Genomic DNA, 23,686 nt, shown 5'->3' with positions numbered 1-23,686 from the left:
CTGATACTCCGCTTTGTAGATTAGATTTCATAGAGTTCGAATCAGCGTATTACTTCATTTTATGTCCTCCTGAAATATAATATGTATTTGTTGTAATCGAAAGCTGATATACTTTCCCTAATGTAGACAATGTTACATGAGTCCGGGGCCAGGCCACAGTCTTTACACAATGTGCTGTGAAATGTTTGGAATGAATCTAAATGTCAAATGGTGAGTCACTTTTTTCCAAATCTGATAATGATGTTAAACCATCACTGTCATATTTAGGTATGCAAACCTAATTGTAGAGCCATGTCTTCAATGAGACTATTAAAAATGCGCTCCCTGTTGTGTTAAACACAGAAATGTTTATGGTGAAAGCAGTCACGACCATCCTGTCTATTTTGGAGTAACTTTTTCTTACCTGTTTTACAGAAAACTGAGTTGCTGTCTCTTGCTGCACCTTCAGCTCTTTGTTTTTCATGAAAGGAGTGTAAATCTGGTCGGTCTCAGTGGGCTCCAGTGATGGGCCTCCTTCCCTCTGACATAGTGTATGCCCAGAAGAGAGAGAGTCATAAGATTTATATACCGGTCCGTTCACAGCCCAAATGTGACAGATGAAACGGGGGCTGAAACTCAATATATGAAAGATGAAGTGTGATAAAAATAATACAGCTGGGCTTTGATATGCTACGTTTACAGGGGAGCTGTGCCCCACTGTGCCCTAAGATGCACTGACACATATACATGCACAAAGCCTCCCCAGCTGCATGCAAGGCGAATGGGAGAGTACATCCTACCGGTGGTTTACTGTACCTAAAGTGAAAAGCTTTACCACCTCCTCAGCATTCAGTCCGCAGGGTGGGTTTGTGTATTTAAAATCCAGCCGGTAATACATCATTAATGCTCCTTTAATCCCGTGTGAAAACATTTACAGGATTGCTATCTCTTTGCTTGGTGAACGGTGTGCATAAAACCCAATGTAAAGCCAAATTCATTGTGAAGGGAAATTTCTGACAATTAAACTGAGTGCTTCTTTGGACTGGCTCTAGTCTTTTACTGTAGCAGCTGAGAGAAAAACAGAAGGAGGATAATGTGGTGTAGCTCAGGGCAGGGTAATCTGAGGACAAGGAGGATGGAGAGAGAGACAGAGAGAGAGGAGAAGGAGATTGCATACGGTTTGGGGCATTGCCTTTACACATGCAAGATTGAGTAGAGCATCTGTCGTATGAATTAAAAGTGCTTTTATGTATTTATATTATTAAATGATGCCGTATTTCAAAGCGTGCTTCTGAAACTCGCGATGTCATATGTGTGTGTGTTTGTCAGAATCAGTGAGAATAAAGAAAGAGAGAATGTGTGGGTGTGTTTCGGGCTCATTTAAGTGATAGAAACTGCATCTCTTCAAATGCCTATGGAAGCCTCCAGTTCCTCCCCCTCTTTACCGGGTAAAAAAACAGTCTGTCCTCTGTCAAGGTTTAGTGCAGTGAGATATTTCTCTGCTTCTCCTCTCCCCCTCTCCCTCCAACTCCTCCTCAATCTCTCTCTCTCTCTCTTCTTAATGAAATAATGAAATTGCTCTCTCTTTTCCTCTCCCTCTTGCTGTTCTGCGTGAGCTGACACTTGGCCAGATTCTTTGGTGCAGCAGACTAGCTGAGTCATAAAGGTTTCAGGGCGTCCTGATTTATGGACAGTGATGTGGATGAGGGTGAGGCAGCAGGAAAAACACCGGTGTCAGCTCACTGATCACACAAAACCACGTCAGGATGGAGACGACCTGCTGACTTCAAATAAAGGCAAAAACACGACTGTAACTCAACTCTTTACTCCAGACTTTGGTTTTGCAAGTCAGTAGAAACCTAATGAGGCCTTATTAGCTTTTTCATGTTGAAAATGTGAAGCTTAATACCATCTGATAAACCGTATTTTTAGTTTTAATAAGTTGTTTTTTTTTCATGCATTTTAATTGGCTGGGTATCTTTTGCTGAGGCTTAAAACAATATAGACTCGCTGACTGTGCTAGTTTGCAGCAGCCCCTCCTTAGGCACATTGTGGGTTGATTTATCAGTGTAGATAGAACCAATGGCCCTTTGGCTGCCATTAATGTACTTTTTCCATTAACCTCCATTAACATTCTGGTTTGAATGTAGCATTTTATTTTAAATCCTAAATGAAATGAGAGCTTCAGGCTAATAGGCAGCTAGAAATCTGTATCTTTGTTTGTGATAGTGAGTCACAGAGCTTGGACATTGAATATAATTTCCCGCTTATGCATTTAGCTGTGCTAAATGTCATTTGATTTGACACTTCATTGCTACTGCATGTTTTTATAAGTACAAGTGAAAAGCCTGGAGCCAGCTCTAGGTTGACAAGGCTTCAAGGCTTTATTGGAGTTCAATGCAGCACATCATGGACTTAAAGCACTCAGTGAGGACTTGAAGTAAGGCATTTCAAACTGGGTATTGCACATAAAGCATATTTTGGTGACAGTAAAGCACCAGCAGACAAATCTCCACAAAGCAGAATTTCTACTCCTGACAATTTCCATCTTTGTCATTAGTTTTTACATAGCTTAGGTTGTTTATTAGTGCGCACATGTGCATACATGCTTTAAGTCACTCAAGTACACTTCTGATTTCAAGAGATTTTCATTTGGTTTGACTGAGACATCTCTGCAGACAGAGCAGAGAATTTTCCTTTAGCTACAGGCTAGCAGGTATTTTTAAAACATGTAAATCTAAACTTTTTTGTCTGATGCTTTGCCGTCTTTCTCTTCAGCCTCCACCTCTTCTTCTTTTTCAGTTTCTTCCTCCTTCTCACCCTCTGCATCACCCTCTTCCTTTGGCTCAGCATCCTCTTCTTCTTGAGGTTGGCTATCCTCCTCTCCTTCCTCCTCCTCTTCTTTTTCTCCATCCTCTGCCTCACCTTCTTCAAATTCACACGAGAGGGGGATAAAAGGTAGAATTAGGTTTCTGTACGTGCACATATCAGTTCAACAACATTACCACACTAACCTTCTCCATCTGCCTCTTCCTCTTCTTCTTGTTTTTCCTCCTCCTTTTCTACTGCCTCCTCTTCCTCCTTCTCGCCCTCTTCCTCCCCCTTTTCCTCTTGCTCTTCCTCTACCTCCTCCTCCTCGTCTTCCTTCTCATCTCCCTGCTCCTCCTCTTCTTCCGCCTTCTCTTCCTCTTCAATGTGCTCGTCCTCCTCCTCCTCCTCCTCCTCCTCTTGAGGAGGGCTGGCCTCAGCCTGCTGTGCTTGGCTTGCAGATATGATCTCCTCCGTGGTGAATGATGGAGTATACAAGCGGGAGCTCAGCAGGTACGGAGGTGCAGAGCTCAGCTGGGGCTGCAAGAAGACCTGTGTTCTTCCATAGGATGGAGCAGAGTACATGGCTTGGGAGTAAACAGCCGCAGGCCCAGGTCCACCCACATTTAAACGATTCTCTTCTCCTTCAAGCAGCTTCCTAACAGAACAAGGGAACGCATTATGAAGAAATGACATTATGCTAAATTATTGGTGCTGCTGGGATTTATTTAAATTCCACAATTACTCTTCAATATATAAATCAGTGGAGAGAGTATGTGCACTTACCTGTAAGCTGCAATTTCAATATCCAGTGCCATCTTCACATTCAAGAGGTCCTGATAATCTTTCAAGTAGCGAGCCATGTCATTCTTGTTTGCCCTCAACTCCTCCTCCAGCTGACCTATTGTATCCTGTATTGACAGTATCATGTTAGTGATACATTATGGGCTAGATGCAAAATTACATCTCAGGTAATATTTGGACTATGAATAGCAGAATATTAACTGCCATCAGACTTATTTTACTTGTTAATAATATCAGAAAGTCTCTAAAATCATTCTTTTTTTAATCACAAAAGGGACATCGTATTCAAAGGTAATTGCAACTCTTACTTGAATTCAGTGTCTACCTGTACCTCACCTGCAGGGCAGAGATTTCAGCACTCTGTTTCTCCTCCACCTCCTGAAGTTGATTTTCCAGAGCTTGGTTCATCTCACGGCAAGCGTCAATCTCCAGCGTTCTGGCTTTGAGCAGCCTGCGATATTCTCCAGCTTCATCTTTGGCATTGCGTGCACTCTCTGTATTGCGAACCGTGCCTACTGTCATCACGTTCATCTTGTTGCAGAACCACTCTTCGGCTGATTGAAGGTTGCGTTGTGCCAGCTTCTCATATTGCACTCGAATGTCACGAAGAGCAGCAGACAGGTCCGGTTTGGCGACCTCCATCTCCACTGACACCTCCGCACTGTACTGTATTTGGGCCTGCAGCTCTGCAATCTCACTCTCACAGAGGCGCTTCAGGAAGGCCAGCTCATCCAGCAGGGTCCCAACTCTTTTCTCGAGCTCAGCCTGGCCCAGTGAAGCTTCATCTGCACCCTTCCTGGCATCCACCAGCCTGCCCTCTGCTTCTTCTCTGCCAAGAACTTCATCCTCATAGCGTTTTTGGAGGTTCCTCAGCACATCCTCCATCTCATCCCTGTGGTCCTGGGCTGCTTGCTTCTCATGGCGGGCCTCTTCCACAGCACCACGGAGCTGGCGGATCTCATGCTCATACAGGGCCCGAAGGTTGGATGGCTCAGTCTGCCTCTGCCTGAGCAGCAGGAGTTCAGTCTCCAGCAACTTGTTCTGCTGCTCCAGTTCATGGACCCTCTCAATGAAGCTTGCAAAGCGGTCATTTAGGTCCTGCAGCTCAGCCTTCTCCTGGGTCCTTAAGACTTTGAACTCAGAACTGACCTGGGCTGCTTGGTCAAGGCGTAGCTCAGTAGCAGCAGCTGCAGACACAGGAGCAGAAAGCACGGTGGAATAGCTGGAAGCAGCTCGGGTGTATGTTGGGTAACTCCGGCGTGAAGAGCCATAGGAAGTTATTGGGGCAGAGTGGGTGGAGTAGGCAGACCTCGCTCCTATTCCTCCGCCAGCTCCATATCCTGAACTGCGCACAACCACTCTCCTCTTGTAAGTAGAAGGGAAGTAAGGGTCAAAGCCGGTGGAAGTCATGACTTGAGAGATGAGCTGCTCTGTGTCTGGGAATGTAGCTGGGTTGAATGCACAGTGAATCTGCATTACTCCGGCTTTTATAGAGCCAGTAATGACTGTGACGTAAGCTATTTTTTGCAGGCATGCTGACAGTAAGAATTGATAATAGTGCCAGCCAGCCAGTCTCGGGCAAAGGGAGAGATGGGGTGGGGTGAGGATGAGTGTGGGGGTGGAGGAGGCGGGGATAAGCAACGATGGAGCAACAAGGGACTGCAACAGACAGGGTCACTGAGGACAAAACAGTATACTGTTACTCCTAAAAAACTGCAGAAGATGTTAAAATTGGCCGGCATGAATCCTGACAAACACGTAATATAAGTCATATACACTTACAAAATGCATAATAGAAGAGAAGTAGAGAAACTCTCTCTGTAAAACATGACAACTTTGTACAATTTTACAGCATTTGTCATCTGTGTTAGACAGAATGCTGAAGAAAACATAATTACCATCTAAGTATCAGAATGAAGTGTCACAGCAAACTAGTGCAAAGGAAATAAGCAAAAGATCAAACAGTTTTAGGATCCTGTGGTTTTTGAAGAAAAAAAATCTCCTCAATCTCACAGACACTGTTTTAGTTGATTATATATAAAAGTTTGCCCCCTAGTGGTAGTCTCTTAGCCATGCAGGTCTCACATTGAAGATAAATTTAAATGTCTGAGACAGAGTACACTAATATTTACTTTTAAATATTGATGTGCACTGTTCCTGGCTATTCCCTGATTTAACCTACATAAAATGCATATTTATAAATGTGGGATGCTATTTTATTTAACACTATATAAGCACATTAATTAAAACGTTTTTTTCTGGAATAATTTAATATAACTATTGAAAAATATCCTGACAAAAGGCAAAAAGTGATTAATAAATACAAAGGTTTTATGGTTAAAATGGCATTTTTCAAAGGACTGCTTTTAATTATTTCATTAATCTGGGATAGTTAATTATTTGATTTTCCTAATGCCACATTTATTTTTCACTGTTGTTGTTTTCTATCTATTTTATTCAAATGCATAGTTATTTCATTTGTTTGCATATTTATTGCAAAAATTACTTTTTCGGAATTTATTTCATAGCTATATCTATTAAATTCATACAGAAATAGACAACATTCAACACTATAAGGATAGCTACAGTAGATATAATCTAACCTATGGGATATGAATACAGTTTCAATATTTGAAGGTTCAGACTGATTATTTGTTATGTTGAAATTTAAAGGAAAACACCACATTATGAGGGGGAAAAATATCCACAAACAATACACCTTAAGCTGTGTTTTATACAGCTTTGACCCGTTTGAAAACTTTTTTATTTTTTTTTTTAGAATTGTCAAATACACAACAGAAAAAAACGCAATTTTCTTCACATAATTTCAAAATGTACTTTGGTGTTTTTATTGCGTATTGCACCATAAAATCATTTACCATCATAGTTTTTCGCATTTCTGTGCTGTCTGTGTCTGGTGTGGCTTCACTCAATATCGTAATACATGATTGGTCACATGAATCCGCCCTCAGAGCATTGACCAATGAGTGACGATCTTACTAATTGGCGGGTAGCAAATGTCATGTTGTGACGCAAACACTCACATCCATGTTTCACAACAACAAAGGATGATGGATAAATGAAGTTTCTAAATTGCTTTGTGCTGCATGGCTGTAGTGTTATGAAATGTTGCTGTCTTTCTCAACTGTCTGCAACTTTAAATATGCAGTTAAAGCGGGAATGAGCGGTACGTACGTCTCCTCGCTTTCCAGGTGTTGGTCCACCCGGTGAAACAAAGCTAACGTTAGCTCATAGAATGTGTCTGCTAATTTCAGTTAGCTGAAGAAATGATATGAACTGTCGGCGACTTCAGTTTTTCTGCCAGTCGGGAGGATACCTTTAGTATTTATTGTCTAGAGCTCTGGATGTCTTACGTGACGATATAAACTTGTTCGGGGCACACTGAGCTCTGTCCCACCGCAGAGCTAAGCTAACCGTGCTAACTTTTAAGTGATATTTCGGTAAGGTTAGCTAGTCTGACACAAGCACCTTTCGATGAGTAACTGAGTGTAGTGGTAACTATAAATGGCGGAATTGTTCTTCTTTCTGTCTAATGGTTTGTTTAGCTCTTAAATTCACTGAAACGAACAATGAACAATAGATGTACTTTTGACGACAAGGCAGTCGAGTGGTATTAGATACTGGGTGGGTAAGCGAGTCTGTGTGGGACCAACTGTTTTCAAGTAACGTTGCGTTTTCTTACGGAGTTGCAGTATAGCATGCATTTATTGTTTTCTGTTCACTCTCTTCTCACATCTGCCTGCAGATACAATCAAAATCTGCAAACCGTGAAGGTGGAAGGTCTGCTTTCCAGAAGCTAAAATGGTAGGATTTTTGTTCAGCTGAGAACTACATCATCGGAGGCTGTTTTGTATCGATACTCTTCCAGCCTGTTCTGCTCTTTGTAGCTCCCCTCCTACTAAACCGTGTCAATCTGCTGTATCTTTGTGGTTCCTTACAGATTCGCATTGCAGCACTAAATGCTGCTTCGACAGCTGCAGATGAGTCTCAAGATCCTCTGAGAAATAACAAGAGTCAGACAAAAGAGGCTCAAGTACGGAGTAGATGACGATGAATCATCAATATTAAGCCCATCTGCTGATGCAGTTTTTTTTCTCTGTAGACAAGTCTGATTTCTCTTTGAATTCTCTCTTTAGGAAGCTGAGGCCTTTGCTTTGTATCACAAAGCTTTGGATCTGCAAAAACATGACAAGTTTGAGGAGTCTGCGAAGGCCTATCATGAGCTTCTCAAAACTCCACTGCTCAAAGAGGTAAAGCTGCTGTGCAGTATGTCTTTCTCAAAAAAAAAAATTTTTGCGTTGTTGCACAGTACAATAAGAATTGTGCGTATCTGGAATGGAGAGCAGTGCTCTTACAAATTTACAGCAATGAGTCATGTAGGCAGGATGATCATTTGTCTGTTTTAGTACTGGTATATCTTAATAATTGTAATATTCATAAAGTTTTGTAAACATTGCAGCAGTTTTTTTGGTTTTACATTTTCTGTAAACATGGAGACTGTTTGGCTCATTACCAGTTTTGTAGTATTTATTAAAAAAAACGTCCAGTTTGTCGTCTTTTGTTTTTAGATCTGATTGTGCCAAATATGGTCTCTGGTCTATGGTTTTCTGTATGTCACTGTTCTACTAGTATTCTGCAGAAATTCTGTTTTACTGATTAAATGAGATTTACAGTATGCCTTTCTTATTTGGCCATTTGGTTACCCAAACAGTTTGATGGCCTTAAGATGAATCTGTACTGCTTTGTGTTTAGTGCCAAATATGATTTACTCTGTAAAATTGTAGGCCATGCCCTCAGACGATCAGAGAGTGGGTCTTAAGCATCCCGGACTGATGTTGAAATATTCCACTTTCAAAAACTTGGCAAGTATGGCCGCGTCGCGGGATGACCTAGAGACTGCTATGGAGTTTTATTTAGAGGTAGATCAATAACACATCCAGTTAAATTGTTTATGAACATTTTTGTGAAATTTCATGACTTGACTTACTAAATATGCATGAAAAAGACTTGAGTATTCAAGCCATATTTTCTGCTCTGTTCTTTTCTTAGGCAGTGATGTTGGATTCCACTGATGTAAACATGTGGTACAAAATTGGTCAGGTTGCTGTGCGACTGGTGCGCATTCCTCTAGCTCGTCATGCGTTTGAGGAGGGATTGCACTGCAACCCAGACCACTGGCCCTGCCTGGACAACCTCATAACTATTCTCTACACACTCAGTGACTACACCTGTATGTAATATATCATCGTAAATTATTTGTAAAAGAGATTAAGTACGGAAAGAAAAGAAGTAACCATCAACTGCATGCTTTTTCCAGGCTGCTTGTACTTCATTGCCAAAGCCCTGGAGAAGGATCATTGTTACACAAAAGGCCTGGTGTTGAAGGAAAAAATGTTTGAGGAGCAGCCTTGTCTGAAGAGGGATACAATGCAGATGTTCATGAAATGGTGAGTCCAGCTCACTTTTTAAGCCTCTGTCTGTTCGACGTCATACTTTCTCATCACTGACTAACTTTTGTGATTTGGTACGGCTTATTTGCAGCGATATGTCTATTCACTATGTGGAGGTGGAAGAAGAGGAACGCAAATCGATTGTGGAAGAGGCACTGGACATACGGAGACGCAGACAAGCGCTCTCACACTGTGAACCTCCACCCGACCTCGTCCTGATTCAGCCCATCCGCTGCCTCTCGTGAGTGCTGTCATGTTGTTTTGCTTTTCCTGATCTAGTTTACATTGCGTTTTCTTGTAATAATTTCAATTAAAAATACAGTTAAGGTTTGAACATCTGCTATTTAGATAGATTCCTATTAATACAACTGAAATGTATGCACAGCTGGAAAATGTAGTATTTGTTCATACTGTAGTGAAATTCTTGGTCAAACTCCTCTGACGCTGCAATAATTGTTTTCTGGGCTCAGTTTTGTGAACTTTTTGTTAACCTCTACTCCAGAGGGATGTAATATTTACTTTATCTTCTAGTACGTTTTTTTTTTTTTTTGCAATTAATCAGAACCACCTCTTCTGTTTTATCCCAGTTGGAAGCATGTGGGCGAAAGTCTTCTAGCAATGTACAGACATCAGACCACATGTGAGCCTCCTCGCCCGAGCCTTGGCCGCAGAATTGACCTGTCAGAATACCAAGACCCAAACTTCCTTCAGAACCTTCCCCAGCCGTCCAGCCCTGTCAGTATGGGCCAGACCACTGTGCTGAGCAGCAGCCCCAGTTCATCTCTGCCACCAGTGACCTTCCCTGAACCAGCAGTGCTGCCCCAATGCAGCACTCAACCTCAAATTACCCCCAGCCAGACCACTGTGGAGGTCACCACTTCTGCTCACCCTGTTGGTTAGTTGTTTTTAACGAGACATGTTTTTATTTTTCCTGCCTTTGTGATTCTCTTCTGCAAGAGCAAATGCAGCAATAATCTGAAATATTGTTGGTTTAAAAAATCGTCTGACATGTTTCCAGCTACAGCAATGGAAGTTTCACTGACCGATAAAGTGAAGAAAGCTCCCAAAAGGAAACGCGTGGTGGAAGATAGCGGGGAGACAGCCAAGCGACGCTCAGCACGTGTTCGAAACACAAAATGCAAGAAGGAAGAGAAGATTGATTTTCAAGAACTGCTTTTTAAATACCTACCTTCCAGGTAGCTTTTCATAAATCTTCTGAACAGTGCATTAATATCTAACTCACTGTAGTTCTGTTGATTTAAAGTCATTCTGCTGGTTTTGTTTTAGGCTAAAGAAATTTGATCCAGATAATGATGATGAGAGTCTGAGTAACCTTGAAGCACAGTGTGATGGGAAGGAGAACATACAGCCTCTGCATGGGAGCTGCTTGCCTGTTGACTCAGTTGAATACATGGAGTCTGGTGTGTAGTTCATCCTAGATTTGTATTTATAGTATCCTGCTATGTTGGCATGTCTGTCATATTAACAAATTGTGAATTCGTCTCTGTAGAACAACAGGATGTCCACAACTTCCTTCTCAATAACATGACCAATGGTGGTATACTGGATGTGATGATGCGGTATCTGAAGGCAGTGGGGCAGAAGTTCCTGGAGGAGTGGCCTCGGGGGCTGACTGCTGTGGTGCTGGAGGTCTATCAGACCTGGAGGAAGCACAGCAGTGGTCTTCCTAACCCGCTGCTTCGGGACTGCAGCAACCAACACATTCGGGTAAATGACAAGATAACTGGTTAATTTCATGGTTGCTAGAACTTAAATATAATTGAGATGTTAATTGCTTAGCGTGGTTTCCTTTCAGGCAAAGGGTGAGACAGAAAATATTACCCACAGCAAAGAAGAGTTTTTAATAGCTGTTATTAACTTTGGTTTGATATTAAATGGCAGAACGTGTGTTGTACTTGCAGCTTAAGGATAGGTTGTATTGGTGTTAAAATTGAAACATTGTTATTGTCCCAAATACCTCAGATTGTGTAAACTCAGTTTGGATCCAGTTTTGTGAAGGTCAGCTGAATTCAGCACCTAGTACTATGTCTATTTTTTTTATTGTTTTTTAAATTAGAATCTGGGGGAAAAAAAAAGTGTATTTGTCAGAATTAACCGCTTATTTTTCCTCCAACAACTTCTAAAAAGTTCTGTTTCTACATGTGCAGGAAATGTTAGCAATGAGCTTAGCTTGTATGGAGTTGCAGTTGGAGCAGTGGTTACACAGCAAAGGGAAGATTGGTAAGTCCAAGTGACAAGACCTTACAGTAGAGGTTACTGCTTGCAGCACATATGGGTCTGGCAGTGTGTAATATTTTACCTGTTTACCACCAGTGACAAAAATTTTCACCAGACCTAAATGTAAACAAAAAAAGAAGTGTTTTTGCATTTACGAATTTGACAAGTTGACCTAAAAGACATTGTTAGAACAATACAGGATGACATATAGGAAAGTTACTGTTTACATTTGACTTGTAGTAATAGTTTTATTCCATCTGTAGCTGCTCCCAGAAGAAGCAGCAGCGGTCCCAGCAATGATGCCACAGACTCTGAATTCCCTGGGCAGCACTTCCAGGGTGATTTGTTACTCTTAGCACTAGGTTCATCCCAAAGAGACCTGTTCGAGGATGACTGGCTGGATGTCATGGTGCGTGTCTACTGGCTAAAGGCACGATTCTTGGCCCTGCAGGTAACAGCTACGTTCTGGTGTTTGCTCTCGATGTTTGATTGTACGAGTCCTTTTCGCTCGGCTCGGCTCGGCTAGGTGTTCCCTAAAGTGTGTGTTTCTTGTTTTTTGACAGGGAGACATGGAGTTGGCCCTTGAGAGCTATGATGTCTGTATAGGCCTGTTGCCGAGCAAACCAAAGAACCCAGATGAGAAACATTACACAATCAACTTACCTAACCTTCGTGTAGATGCTGCAATTTCTGTGGAGGAGGTCAGTGTGATGATCAGTTACACATTTTCTTTTATTAATATAACCCTCTTATCAAATATGTTCTTGTTCCTTGTCCAGTCTTTGAAATACCAATCTAATGTGATGCACATATTTTTAAGGGTAATAGAAAATAGCAAAAATAAAACTAGTATCATATCTCCCAAGAGAGCTTCTACTAAAGCTGTTTTGACTGTGGGTTTCTTTTGGGTGTCCTCTCTTCCTGTGGACAGATTGACAAGAGGCTGAAGTCTCTGGAGCGTTGTCAGTCATTGGAGGAGATCCAGCGTCTCTTTGAGTCTGCAGACTTTGAGTCCGTGGTACGCCTGCTGCAGCCCACTCTTAATTATGGGAGCAGGAGCAAATCTCTGGAGTTTGTGAGCTCAGCACCAGAACGTCCTGCACAGTTGATGCTACTGCAGGTTAGACATTCCACAATATCAGTTGGATCTGTAAATATTTAAAAATGGCATGGTTTCCATTTCTTATTTTCTGAGTTTTAACCCTCTGCAATAGAACTCACTGCTGAAGCTGCAAGACTACCAGCAGTGTTTGGACTGCAGTGAGCTGGCTTTGAACGAAGCCCTGCAGCAGCTCAACTCTGCTTCAAACAGCTCTCCCCCTAGCAAGGAGGAGTGGGTCAGCACCATTCGAAAGTTGCTGGATGGCATTGAGGTCTGCTTCAGCAAAGAGTCTGAGCTTCTGAGCAATGTTCCCCACTTCTCTAGCATGGCTCGACTGGCAAACAACCTGATTCAGGTTAGAAGAAACCTGAAGACTGTAACTGATTCTATGAGAAGAAACAAATGAGCTTTTGTGGAATGTTAATTTATTGTGTGGTCGCATTTTTGTTTGTCTTTCAGCTGATTGATCTGAGCATGACCATTTCTGATGATCCCAAGGAGCCTTACTTCTTCTCAGTTCTGCCTTGGATCATCCTGTATCGGATTATCAAACACGAGGAGGCTGCTTTTGACTGTATGCTCCGACAGCATATGTCTGTCGGGGATGATGAAGGTTTGTTGACTTCTTGTTTTCATGCCTTTGTGTTTGTAACACGCCAGTTGTTACACTGAATGACCCTGTCAAATCTGATTTTCAGATGACTCAGACACTCCCATGCTGCCCTCTTCCCTGATGCTCCTGAACACAGCCCACGAGTATCTTGGCCGTCGTTCCTTGTGCTGCAACTCAGATGGTGCACTCCTCAAGTTCTATGTAAGTTTATTTGTAGAATTATCCCTGAAAATACTCTATCCTGACTGAGGTATTGCTTGTTTTAATGTGCAGCTTATGTACATATATGTAAGTATTCCGTCTGCTGTGTGTTCTTGTTTGGTTTAGGTTCGAGTTTTGGAAAAAGAGTTCATTGCCTCCACCAAAAATGAGTCTCATCCCTACAAAGAGGAGTTGGAGATGGCCCTGGAACAGTGCTTTTTCTGTCTCTATGCCTATCCCAGTAAAAAGAGCAAGGCCCGCTACCTGGAGGACCACTCATCTCCACAGGTAACTCACTTAGATGCTTTTTAAAGTCTGCCTGCTCATACCTTTGATTTAGTGTACCATAATTTGTCACATAAACTACAGGGGATTTTGTCCGCGTTTTCTTTTACCCACTGTGGTTTAATAGTCCAAGAGTCAGTATCTGCCAACTTTGCTTGACCCAGTTTTAACTAAAAAAATAATAAAGTGAAAATGTCAAACCAGAAACCCCAAATGTGCCTGAGCTAATGTTTTGAACAAATGTTGGTGATGAGGTGGTGAAATAGTGAAGATGTAGAGCAATACTTTGATGAATTGGTGTGATTTACAGCCTGCACTAGCAAACCGTCAGTGGTTAAACAAGAGAATGCCAATGACGCAAACATGCATCCTCATTGACCCACACGACACAAAAACATGTCTGCTACATCCATTAATGCTGTTTTGTTGGCAAGGTACTCGCATCTGGTGTCATTGAAATAAATTGGGGCTGTGAAATAGCATTAATGGCTTAGTAGTATTAATTCACCGAGTGAGAAACACATTTAGGTACACAGCAAAAAAGCAGACCTGAAAAATTCTCATTTGCAGGATTTTAAGCTCTCAATGTTATGTTTTTTTTTTCTTCTGAAAAACTCTTAACATGCTAAACATGTTTACATAATCTAGCATTTGCTCACTTTAGAAGCAGCTTAACAGGAGGGATTCTGAGTAGATGGCTAGATTTTATCCAGAATATGAAAATGGAAAGCTGAGATAATGTTATCAGTCTGATAAGATTGTAAGAAAAGGAGTGATTCATGGCAGCAGGAGGCTTATGTGTATAACTCCTGTTTTCTTGTGCTCATGTCATGCATATGTGCAGCCACCAGGTGGGTGTCAATCCCACAGTTAGGTGTCAGTACAGATGACTGGGGTTCTGACTGTTACCACTGACTACCATGGTGCAAGACAAGAGTCCCCATGAGACCTTGTTACCAATAACAGTAACAAGTGTCACAGTGGACTGGGGCACTAATGTTTCCTGTGGAATTAATCTGGGTTTTGCAGGTTGAGCTTCTGTGGAGCGATGCCCTCTTCATGTTCCAGTATTTCAAACCAAAGTCACTGCCTGAGTTTGACAGCTATAAGACAAGCACAGTGTCCGCAGAATTAGCAAATCTGCTGAGGAGGTTTTCTGGCATCACCCCCCAAAGCGACACTCCCACCCTCAGCATGGATGAAGTGGCAGCCTACATCGAGGACTCAGCAGAAAAGGTCAGTCGGTGGGGTCACACTAAATGTGAGGAGCACCAGCGAGTCAGATATCTTTATTTATACGTATTAAAACAAACTTACAAAGTGTTTCACATAACAAGCAACGATGTCACAAATCATATTAGTAAAAACACAGTAAAAAGAGAATAAAAGTACTCAGTAGCCATTTTAAATTGGCAAGACCTATGAACTGAAATCAAAGAAGAATGTGTATGTTTTCAGGATACATTTTGAAGTAGCCACTCACTCAGCCAGCTGCTTTCCTCAGACAGCGTATTCTAGAGCCTCAGGGCTGTCATTAATCACTGCTCACTGTCCTCAGGGAGCTCTTTCCCCTGAGGACAGTGTTACACTTTTTGCATTTCCAAGTATGTGAGTGTCCACTGGGGTCGGAGTGATGTAACTTTTGTCATCTGCCCAAGTCCTGGAGAGTTCACACGGCTGTCTGTGTGTGCGTCCGCAAGGAAGTATTGTCCTGTTTATAGTCTTTGAGTCCAGATTCTGGAGGCGATAGAAGAGACTCCTGCCCAAGGATCTCAAAGTACAAACGGGGGTGTGTGGTGCTAAAAGTTTTGAGATGCACTGATCAATCAGACTTTGTTGTATCCTAAAAGTGATTATTTGAAGCCTGAAATTACTTCTGATATGGAGTAAAAGCCAGTGTACTTGGTCATTCCATTTTTTACATGTTTACATCACTTTTATCTTAATTTGCAGGTTTTTCATTGAGCTTCGTGATTATTGAACAGATGTTGAATTTTGATCTCTTTAAGGCCCCATCTCTTCCTGCTGGCAGTGCTCCTGCACCTCCAATCATCAATGAGATGTACTACCTGCTGGCTGATTATCATTTCAAGAACAAGGAGCAGTCCAAAGCCATCAAGTTCTATATGCACGACATATGTGTGTGTCCCAACAGGTAGCTCATTTCTTTACACGGATTATTTTACATGTCTGCAAGACATAGTCCTTTTCTGTTTGTTTATTTGAAACTAATAATTTAGTTAATTTTTTTCTCTTCGATTTTATCAAATGAGTGTGCATGTGCTGAATTCTCCTTTTCCCATGTATGTAATACTTGGACTACAGTGACTTTACTAACATTTTTGTCAGTGGCATTGTGACAGAATCTGTCTCTCCTCAGGTTTGACTCCTGGGCAGGTATGGCTTTAGCTAGAGCCAGCCGTATCCAGGACAAACTCAACTCTAATGAGCTGAAAAGTGACGTACCCATATGGAAGCACTCCCAGGCAGTACTTAACTGCTTTAAGAGAGCCCTGGAGATCGACAGCTCTAACCTGTCTCTGTGGATTGAGTATGGGACGATATCATACGCACTGCATTCGTTTGCTTCACGGCAGCTCAAACAGTGGCGTAATGAGCTTCCCCCAGAGGTGGTTAAACAGGTGAGATTCATGTTAACGTGTAACTCAGCTGCATTCCGTGTCAAATTATGTTGTGTCCACTTTTATGTTAGATTAGTGAACTAAACAGTCACATTCTGTCACTTTTAGCTTGTTCCAGGAAGTCTGTGCAGAGTTAATTGAGCTAAATTGCTTATGAAGTCTCCATGGTGTACATATGTGTGTTTGTGTTGTTTCAGATGGAAGACAGGAGAGACTCCATGTTGCAGACAGCATTTCAGTGTTTCCAGGGTGCTTCCAGTTGTGAGGGTGACAGTGACGAAGAAGAGTGGCTTATTCACTACATGCTGGGGAAGATAGCAGAGAAACACAAACAGCCGCCTGTGGAATATCTAAAGCTTTACAATAGGGTAAGCAGTTGTGGAGACTTAAGTTTTATCTGATGTTTTGCAAGGAATTCAGTCAGTTTATTTCAAATAATGACCATTGGTGTTGAGGTGGTATTTTTATCAAATGTATAAGCAGCCTTCCTCTATAAAATTTTGGTACCAAGTCCAAATTTGTTTGCCAGTTGGTGACGTTTTTCCAAATTTTGCCTTGAAGGCACGCTGCACAGTCTTGAGTGAGTGTACGAGCAGATTCCAAGACACAAAATGACTTCTGTTTGGGAGTGAACGGCACGGCTCAGCCTGAAAACCGAACAAAAATAAAACATTGACTATAAAATCTTGATCTGTTTCTGCACATTCTGTGAAAATCTGAGTTTAGTTTAACAAGAATTGCCAAAATTATTGGCCTTCGAAATAATGTCAATTTTTTGGGACACCCATGTTAAAGCTTTGAAAGTGATTTATGGTGCGCTATTATTACATTCACACACAAACTGCAGTGTGGCCTGCATAAGGTCTCTCTGATTTTGTTTGAAGGTAAAAATCTGCAGTAAACAAATTTATATGCTTTCTACACACTATGTATTGTAGTTATTTGCTTTTTGCGCATTGAAAAACCTAATTAGCACTTCAGTGTAATGAACAAACATTTTAACAAGTTAAGTCTGTAAGGCCCTTAGTTGTCATTCTGGTACAAACCAGGGAAATAAAAGCTGTAGGTTAAAGGATTCAGAGCAAACCTTTGATTGCAGACCTTTTTCTGTCTCTCCCTTGACTTGTTTCATAATCCACCTACAGAAACAAAGATCATTGCCCTTCTACTCCTACAAAATGCTTCTTTCTTGGTAGAACAATGTATAGAGTTATTCATAGCTGAGTTGTTCTGATTAGATCAGTGGAGGCAGATGAACTTGTATGAAAGGCGGTGTCATGGAGGACAGCAGTGTCATTTAGGATAATGTTAATGCAGTGAACCATGATGTTAGCACATTACTACTCCTTATCTCATTCCATTTTACTAGTTTAGGAATTAGCTTGTATTGTCAGGTGGTTGTGTTAAGTTGTTGACTCTCCTCTGTTTTGTATTTATAGGCAGCACACTATCTGCATGAAGAAGCTGCCAGGTACCCCGGAAAATCCATTACCATAATCCTCCTGACCTAGCCATGGAAGCCCTGGAGGTATGCTATCTGTGACTGGTAGCGCAAATAGTTTCTAGTTGTGTTACATCAGTGCAGTGTTACGTAAGATAACTGTCTGAAAGCATTCTCATTTAAAAACATTGTACTCATACCTGTGGAGTGCTAAGCTTCTTTTTCTAACTGCCTCTAGTTGCATTTCCGTCTGAGTGCCACCATCCTAAAACTTCTTGAGGCTGATGAGCCTGATCTGGAACATGAGTCCCTGTTTACTTTGCTGGTCGAGGCGGCTACAGGGCCTTTTGCAAGGGGGGAAGAGAAGAGTATGCCAAGTATACCAAGGAGCCATGAAAAGTAAGCCACATTTCTAAAAAAAAAAAAAAAAAAAATCCCTGTAAAAACTAAGACGATGCATTTAATGTCACAGCCGAACACCGATTCTCGTTTTCGACTCGTTTCAGGGAGAAGCCCCCCTCTATGATGGACGAAGACTTTAACTGCTCCTCAGTTTGCATAGGGAATGTCCTCGGCTCCTCTCTGCCATCAGTTGCCACGCCAGGTCTGACAACTCCTCCTTACGTGGCCACGCCATTTGACCATGATTACGCCAAACGCAAAACACTCCGAAGGCAGCAGTGGCAGCAACAACGGCATGAGGAGCAGCAGGCTGATGGTACAGTCCCAGTCCTAGACACTGTCTCTGGGGTTGGGCTCTTTGCCCTTTCTGCACTGGGACAGGAACCCCAGTGGGGAGTGCTCAGATTGCTAATCACCATGCTTAACAGCTTTGGTTTCAGTTACAATGATCCCCATGCACTGGGTGATTGGGATATGGTGAAATGGGCAATATGGCTACTGATTATTTGACTAATTTGCTGTGCTTGACAAAGCAGCAGTGTTGCAACAAATAGTTTTCTGGTTGTGTTTTTACAGAGGGTGTTGAGGTGTGTGTGTGTGCTGGTATAACATCCATCTTGTGGCTGCTTTATTGCTGGTCTTGTTTTCTTTTCTTACCAATCATTTTGCCTCTCCTCATATGTTACTATTGCTGTTTTGTCGGCCTATAACATCACAGACATGTTTGTGCTGACGTGTGGATATCGGCGTCAATCAGTTTCAGTTGATTGGTGTCACGCCAGATGGAAGCTGCAAATTCTCAGTGATCCTGATGGTTGATTTACTGTGTGTTTAGCTGAGTTAGTTCAGCAGAGTGGTTTACATTGTCAGAGAACCAGGTTGTGGTTATATTGGTTACATATTGATCAGTTAACACCTGCCCTATAATAATAATGATAAAAATAATCTGGATTTAATTTAGAAATTGACTGAATTTAAGATCCTTTTTCTTCTTTCTGCCTCAGAAATCATCAGACATCACTTCAGTCAGCGATTTAAAATTTCCATTTATTCAATCGGACAAGATTTTCAAGGTTTATAGTCCTCTGTAATTTCATCAATTTACATAGTGAAAAATAATGAAAGGTAGTCTTCCCACGTTTAGTATTTATACATAGGTTAGACATTTTTAAACTGCAGAGATTAAAGTTTATCTGTATGTTCAGAAACGTAGGAGTACTCGACATGACGGTTGTTTCACTGTTGTCATGTCAGTAGAAAGTGTGTGTTCTTGGAAAAAAACGACTTGATAGCTGCAAGGAATACATGTTGGAAAATAATGTAAAGTGTGTGTGTGTGGAATAATGTTTTAGATGTACAGAATTGTATATCTATACCTGACCTTTTAAATTCATGCAGATTAACTGTCTTTTATGTTGGCTCTTCTACTATATTTAGCTTTACCCAGATTCACCCAGACATCAGAGTCAAGAAGAAATATTTGCTGCATACATGGATTCTCACTAAGTTGATTTCAATTTCTCGAACTGTGCAGTGCAGGCCCAAATCTTGCATAGAGAAATCAGTCTTTGTCATTCTTTCCATGTGGCAAAAAACAATGACATATGTCCACCCACCCCATGTATCATGTTTAGCTTGAATGTGCAAATAACGCAGCCATATTGCCCATGTTGCCAGTTTTGTCACCCTTTCCAGATTCCTTCCTACCTGCCTACCTACCTACCTACCTACCTACCCACCTGCCTGCTACCTCTTTGCCTGCTTGCTTTTACCACCTGCTTTGCCATTTATATGCATGTAGTTCCAATGGGGTGAATGTCTTCACAAGCGGACAAAGTCAGTCTTTTATCACAATCCGCTAAACTGTCTGGTGTATCATGTGGTCGCATTTTGTTTGAGCTTGGTGTGGGGGTAATTTCCACAGAGTCAAACTCTTGGGTGATATTTCAAAGTCTTGCGTGAATCATGTTTGCCATTTTCCACTAATTGGGTATAATTTCTAATTATGGCCAATTAGTGTGAAAATGCCAAGTCAGAAAGAATGTGGCAGCCCTGTTATTGGTACACAGCTCTCAGACTGAAGCCAGAAAATGTCCCACCATGCACATTTCTGCTTGTTGTTGTCCAGTCTCTCTGACTTGAGTCCTGCTTAAAGTGCATCAAGGTGATAAGACTGTAGGGCCGGATTCAGACATGCATTTATTAAATTACGATCAGGGAAAATGCTCCTTTGTGATGCCCTGTTGATGACCTATGCTACACAATTTTTGGGGTGATTTTTTTTTTTTTCTATGTTGCTGTTTTTACAGTAAAATAGAAGAACAGTGGTCTTTTTCTGGGGATATGCACTCACAGTTCTGAGTGTCTTTGCTCATGTCACAGGCTGTGACCTCAATTTTCAGGCTCTCGAGGGGAAGTATTGATTTTTTTATTTTTTTAAAATATTGAACAGTGTAAGACCGCTGACATAATCTCAATACTCTTGCACTGTGAATTTTGGGTGGTCTTATGTGAAGAAATGTGTGTCTGAATCCGGCTCTGCATTTTCAAGGGGAGTGGCGTTAAATCTGTACTCAGTTGTCAAGAAACTGAAATGGTTGATTTTTGATTTTTTTTAATAGACTATTGCAGATATTTTCTATCAATTTAGAGGTGCAGTTTTGCTTGATTATATTTTAAAACCAGCTCCCCGTATCTTCAACAGCCTCACCAGAGTTTGACCATGATTACTGCCTGCCCAGGTCTTCACTATGGCTGGCTTCACTGAATGGTACTGCTCTACAAACCCACCAGACTTTATAAGAGGCTATATTTTAAATCCAAAATGAAGTGCACTGAATACACAGTTGTCAGTTTACACAAATTTTACAGTACCATAGTAACTTTGCTGTTGACTCATGACTGTAAATCTTTTGAAAAGCCCCTTGTGTGCATTATTCTCCGAAATAGCAAAAGCTTGTTGCCCTCTTGATTCTTATTTAGAGTTTCCTGCCAAGCATTTTTTTTTTTTTTGCTGAGGCTGCAGGACATGGCAATTAAAAGGAATGCTGGCATTTTGTGTTTGGACCACTTACAAAAGCAATCCATCTCTCCTTTATAGCAATGTGTCATTAGTGATGCACTAATAAGGATTTGTGACTCATTACTTATTTTTGTTTCATAATTATATACACTTTTTTCCCCACACATTACAACAGGGAATCTTTGGCATTTTTAAACAAGTCAACAACTACCAACTCAAAAAATGGCCTGCACAGCATGCTGTTACAGTATGCAATTAGAAATCCTGAATAATTGGCAAAAAAAAAGTTTACACAGTACAGTAATTTCATTTTATTGATGAGCTGAAATTACAGATACTTTTCATAAACTTTTTGGACAGAAAAAGTGTTCTCAGTTTATTTTTCCATGACACCCTTACTTAAGAATATCTCTAGCTGTGTCCATGCAACTGGCAGCGTAACCTGTGTTGTTTTGTTTTGGCAGAACGCAGTCAGGACAGTGAGGTGGTGTTGCTTTCTGACTCCAACTCCACCCAGGATGCCTTCACAGATCCCGCCAGCTCACAAGACAGCAGCCACAAGCCTGCCTCGGGGAAAGCCAGTTCTTCATCCTCAGAAAGTACAACCCCTGTGAAGGATGGGCAGCCCGCATCTGAAGACACAGGTAATCAGGATTGAAATGCTGGGTCTCTTTGTGGCTTTTATGACCGTGGTCAGATGGGGTGTCTTGTTGATGTGCTCCATTTTAAAGATTCACACCTAGCATGCAAAAGGCTGGAGCAAATCCTAAAGATTTCAATTTGAATCTTTCTTCAGTGCCACATGGAGAGCATGCTGGTATCCAGACGGAAGAGAAAGTGATTCAGGAAGTAGTAGAGGTGGTGATAATCCCTGACGCTTCAGCCCCCAAGGTCTCTGCAGACCCCAGTCCTGTGCCTGTCCCAGCCACCCCTCCAAAGCCAGCCACATCCCAGCAGGCCACTCCTCAGACCCCGGCCAGCGAGGGCAAGAAGAAGCCAGAGCCTCCTGCTGAGGTGATCGAAGTGCCTAAAGCCCTGCCTGCAGAACGCGCTGATCAGAGACGAATGCTGGTGGAAATGTGTGTCCGTGCTCTGTTTCTCTGCCTCAGCCGCTTTCCTCAGCACTACAAGAGTCTCTACCGCCTGGCCTTCTTCTATACCAACAGCAAGACCCATCAGGTCAGTCCACCCCTATTAACTGAGGGCACTAGTCTGTTCTTATTGTATTTCAAAGGCCAAGTCATCCATTAAGCCCAATTCATACACCTATAATCAGTGTCCTCTGCCATTAGTGGTGACATTTATAGATGAGTCTTACCCGGAATTCCTACAATTTTCTCAAAAGGCACTTTTGGGCCTTTAACATCGATTATTGCAGTGACAAGTGTATTAGGGCGGTGATGGCCGTTTCAGATTTTTTTTTTTTTTTTTTTTTGCTTGGGTGTTCTTCTGGGCCTGTGAGCTCTGCAGTGATACACGACTTACTGAAACAGCCTGTGTTGGCTATAAGGCTCTGTGGGCAGAGGTGTGTGTGGGTGGGAGCACAGTGCTCTCTCAGCCAGTTTGGCACGGGGAGATTGTGTTGAGCTTTACTGTGATGGCAACCTTCTGTCAGCGCTAGGGTTTTAATACAGTCATTGCGCATATTCAGTACAGGTAAATTGGGCGTGGAAAGGACTTGATGTTTTGTAATATGCTCATTTGACCTCAGTCCTGTATGTTCAGCACCATGGTTTAATGGTTCCCAGCTGAAGTGTCTGCATAATTTCTTTATTGTATTAGTGGACACAAGCTCTAAAATGAATTCAATAAAGATAATTTCCTTGGGGCTCAATTTGATGTGAAATAACTTTTGATTGGGGACTTTACAGTTGGTGTAAGTCGCTTGGAATTTCTTAGTAAATATCCCCTCAGTTTTTGCCTGCACCAGAGTTTTCAGCAGCATCGATGAAAAACATGTCCACTGGCAGTGAGTTGATGACAGTCACTTGATGTGATGGTGTTGACACAGGTTGCTTGGCAGCCCTCACAACCTGACACATCCAGTCCTAAAAGCCTCTGTGCTCCTTTTTTTTCTTTTCTCGAGAAACTGTTCCACTCAGTGACTGGCCATTTTTATCCTCACTCCGAATGTGGAAGGAGAGAGAGCCTGTGATTTCATGCTATAGGCCAGTGGGATTGTGAAAGATAACATGAAGTGGCGTTAGCTTGCTATCTGTTCAAACAGGGCGCTGGTATAGACACTGATTTGTGAGTCATCGTGCTGTGAAACGAGGGCTGCATTTTCCTGATTGCAAATGAGCATTTTTTTTTCCTTTCTCGTTAAGAATACTGTTGTGTGCGTGCGTGCGTGCGTGCGTGTGTGCACGCATGTGTGTATAACAAAACGTACATACAAATGTATGTGGGTTTTTTCATTTTATTTATTTATTTTCCAACACAGAACCTACAATGGGCCAGAGATGTGTTGCTAGGAAGCAGTGTCCCATGGCAACAGCTGAAGCACATGCCAGCACAAGGACTTTTCTGTGAAAGAAACAAGACAAACCTGTTCAATGTAAGTCACAGTTCACAATGCATGCAGGCTTTTTTCTGTTTTCAAATATAATTATGTCACTGCATATTGTGTAATACATTTTGATGATGTCATCACTCCATTTATTACCAGTACAACATAG

The 23,686-nt window shown here is 41.8% G+C and overlaps 2 protein-coding genes across 3 annotated transcripts in view; one reads left to right on the top strand and one right to left on the bottom strand.

Moving 5' to 3' along the window:
• Window positions 1–2,340: 2,340 nt before the first annotated feature.
• neflb (neurofilament light chain b) lies at window positions 2,341–5,082 on the bottom strand. Of its 2 annotated transcripts, none has more exons than XM_022217203.2 (4): window positions 3,928–5,082; window positions 3,574–3,698; window positions 2,994–3,445; window positions 2,341–2,907 (listed from the first exon to the last, which is right to left on the bottom strand). In XM_022217203.2, the coding sequence occupies exons 1-4, from the start codon at window positions 5,065–5,067 to the stop codon at window positions 2,717–2,719; spliced, it is 1,908 nt and encodes a 635-aa protein (XP_022072895.2). In that variant the 5' UTR covers window positions 5,068–5,082; the 3' UTR covers window positions 2,341–2,716. The 2 variants fall into 2 exon arrangements, with proteins under 2 accessions (XP_022072895.2, XP_051806411.1); XM_051950451.1 differs by having other exon boundaries at window positions 2,341–2,904.
• A 1,535-nt stretch (window positions 5,083–6,617) lies between these two features.
• cabin1 (calcineurin binding protein 1) overlaps window positions 6,618–23,686 on the top strand; it is a 42,483-nt gene continuing 25,414 nt past the window's right edge. Inside the window, 31 exon segments of the mRNA XM_051950443.1 lie at window positions 6,618–6,778; window positions 7,358–7,416; window positions 7,553–7,645; window positions 7,749–7,862; window positions 8,397–8,531; window positions 8,662–8,842; window positions 8,930–9,059; window positions 9,154–9,303; window positions 9,650–9,957; window positions 10,081–10,258; window positions 10,350–10,483; window positions 10,573–10,790; window positions 11,231–11,303; window positions 11,564–11,751; window positions 11,864–12,001; window positions 12,232–12,420; window positions 12,515–12,757; window positions 12,862–13,015; window positions 13,101–13,216; window positions 13,343–13,504; window positions 14,531–14,737; window positions 15,511–15,656; window positions 15,882–16,143; window positions 16,341–16,511; window positions 17,583–17,619; window positions 17,622–17,671; window positions 17,823–17,983; window positions 18,091–18,302; window positions 21,473–21,652; window positions 21,805–22,187; window positions 23,452–23,565. Of these exon segments, the coding sequence (XP_051806403.1) occupies window positions 7,414–7,416; window positions 7,553–7,645; window positions 7,749–7,862; window positions 8,397–8,531; window positions 8,662–8,842; window positions 8,930–9,059; window positions 9,154–9,303; window positions 9,650–9,957; window positions 10,081–10,258; window positions 10,350–10,483; window positions 10,573–10,790; window positions 11,231–11,303; window positions 11,564–11,751; window positions 11,864–12,001; window positions 12,232–12,420; window positions 12,515–12,757; window positions 12,862–13,015; window positions 13,101–13,216; window positions 13,343–13,504; window positions 14,531–14,737; window positions 15,511–15,656; window positions 15,882–16,143; window positions 16,341–16,511; window positions 17,583–17,619; window positions 17,622–17,671; window positions 17,823–17,983; window positions 18,091–18,302; window positions 21,473–21,652; window positions 21,805–22,187; window positions 23,452–23,565 (4,830 nt within the window). The 5' untranslated portion in view covers window positions 6,618–6,778; window positions 7,358–7,413.

This window comes from Acanthochromis polyacanthus, chromosome 7 (genome assembly GCF_021347895.1).
Source record: "Acanthochromis polyacanthus isolate Apoly-LR-REF ecotype Palm Island chromosome 7, KAUST_Apoly_ChrSc, whole genome shotgun sequence".
Classification (NCBI taxonomy): domain Eukaryota; kingdom Metazoa; phylum Chordata; class Actinopteri; family Pomacentridae; genus Acanthochromis; species Acanthochromis polyacanthus.
The sequence above is the reverse complement of the archived record's forward strand: the minus strand, read 5'-3'. Positions and strand labels throughout refer to the sequence as shown.

Excerpts from the sequence above, each read along its gene's own strand:
- neflb (XM_022217203.2), bottom strand. The coding sequence starts at position 5,067 with ATGCAGATTCACTGTGCATTCAACCCAGCTACATTCCCAGACACAGAG. Across the intron at positions 3,446-3,573 it reads ATTGAAATTGCAGCTTACAG|GAAGCTGCTTGAAGGAGAAG; the intron begins GTAAGTGCACAT and ends TTGTTCTGTTAG. Across the intron at positions 2,908-2,993 it reads GGAAGAGGCAGATGGAGAAG|AAGGTGAGGCAGAGGATGGA; the intron begins GTTAGTGTGGTA and ends GTGAATTTGAAG.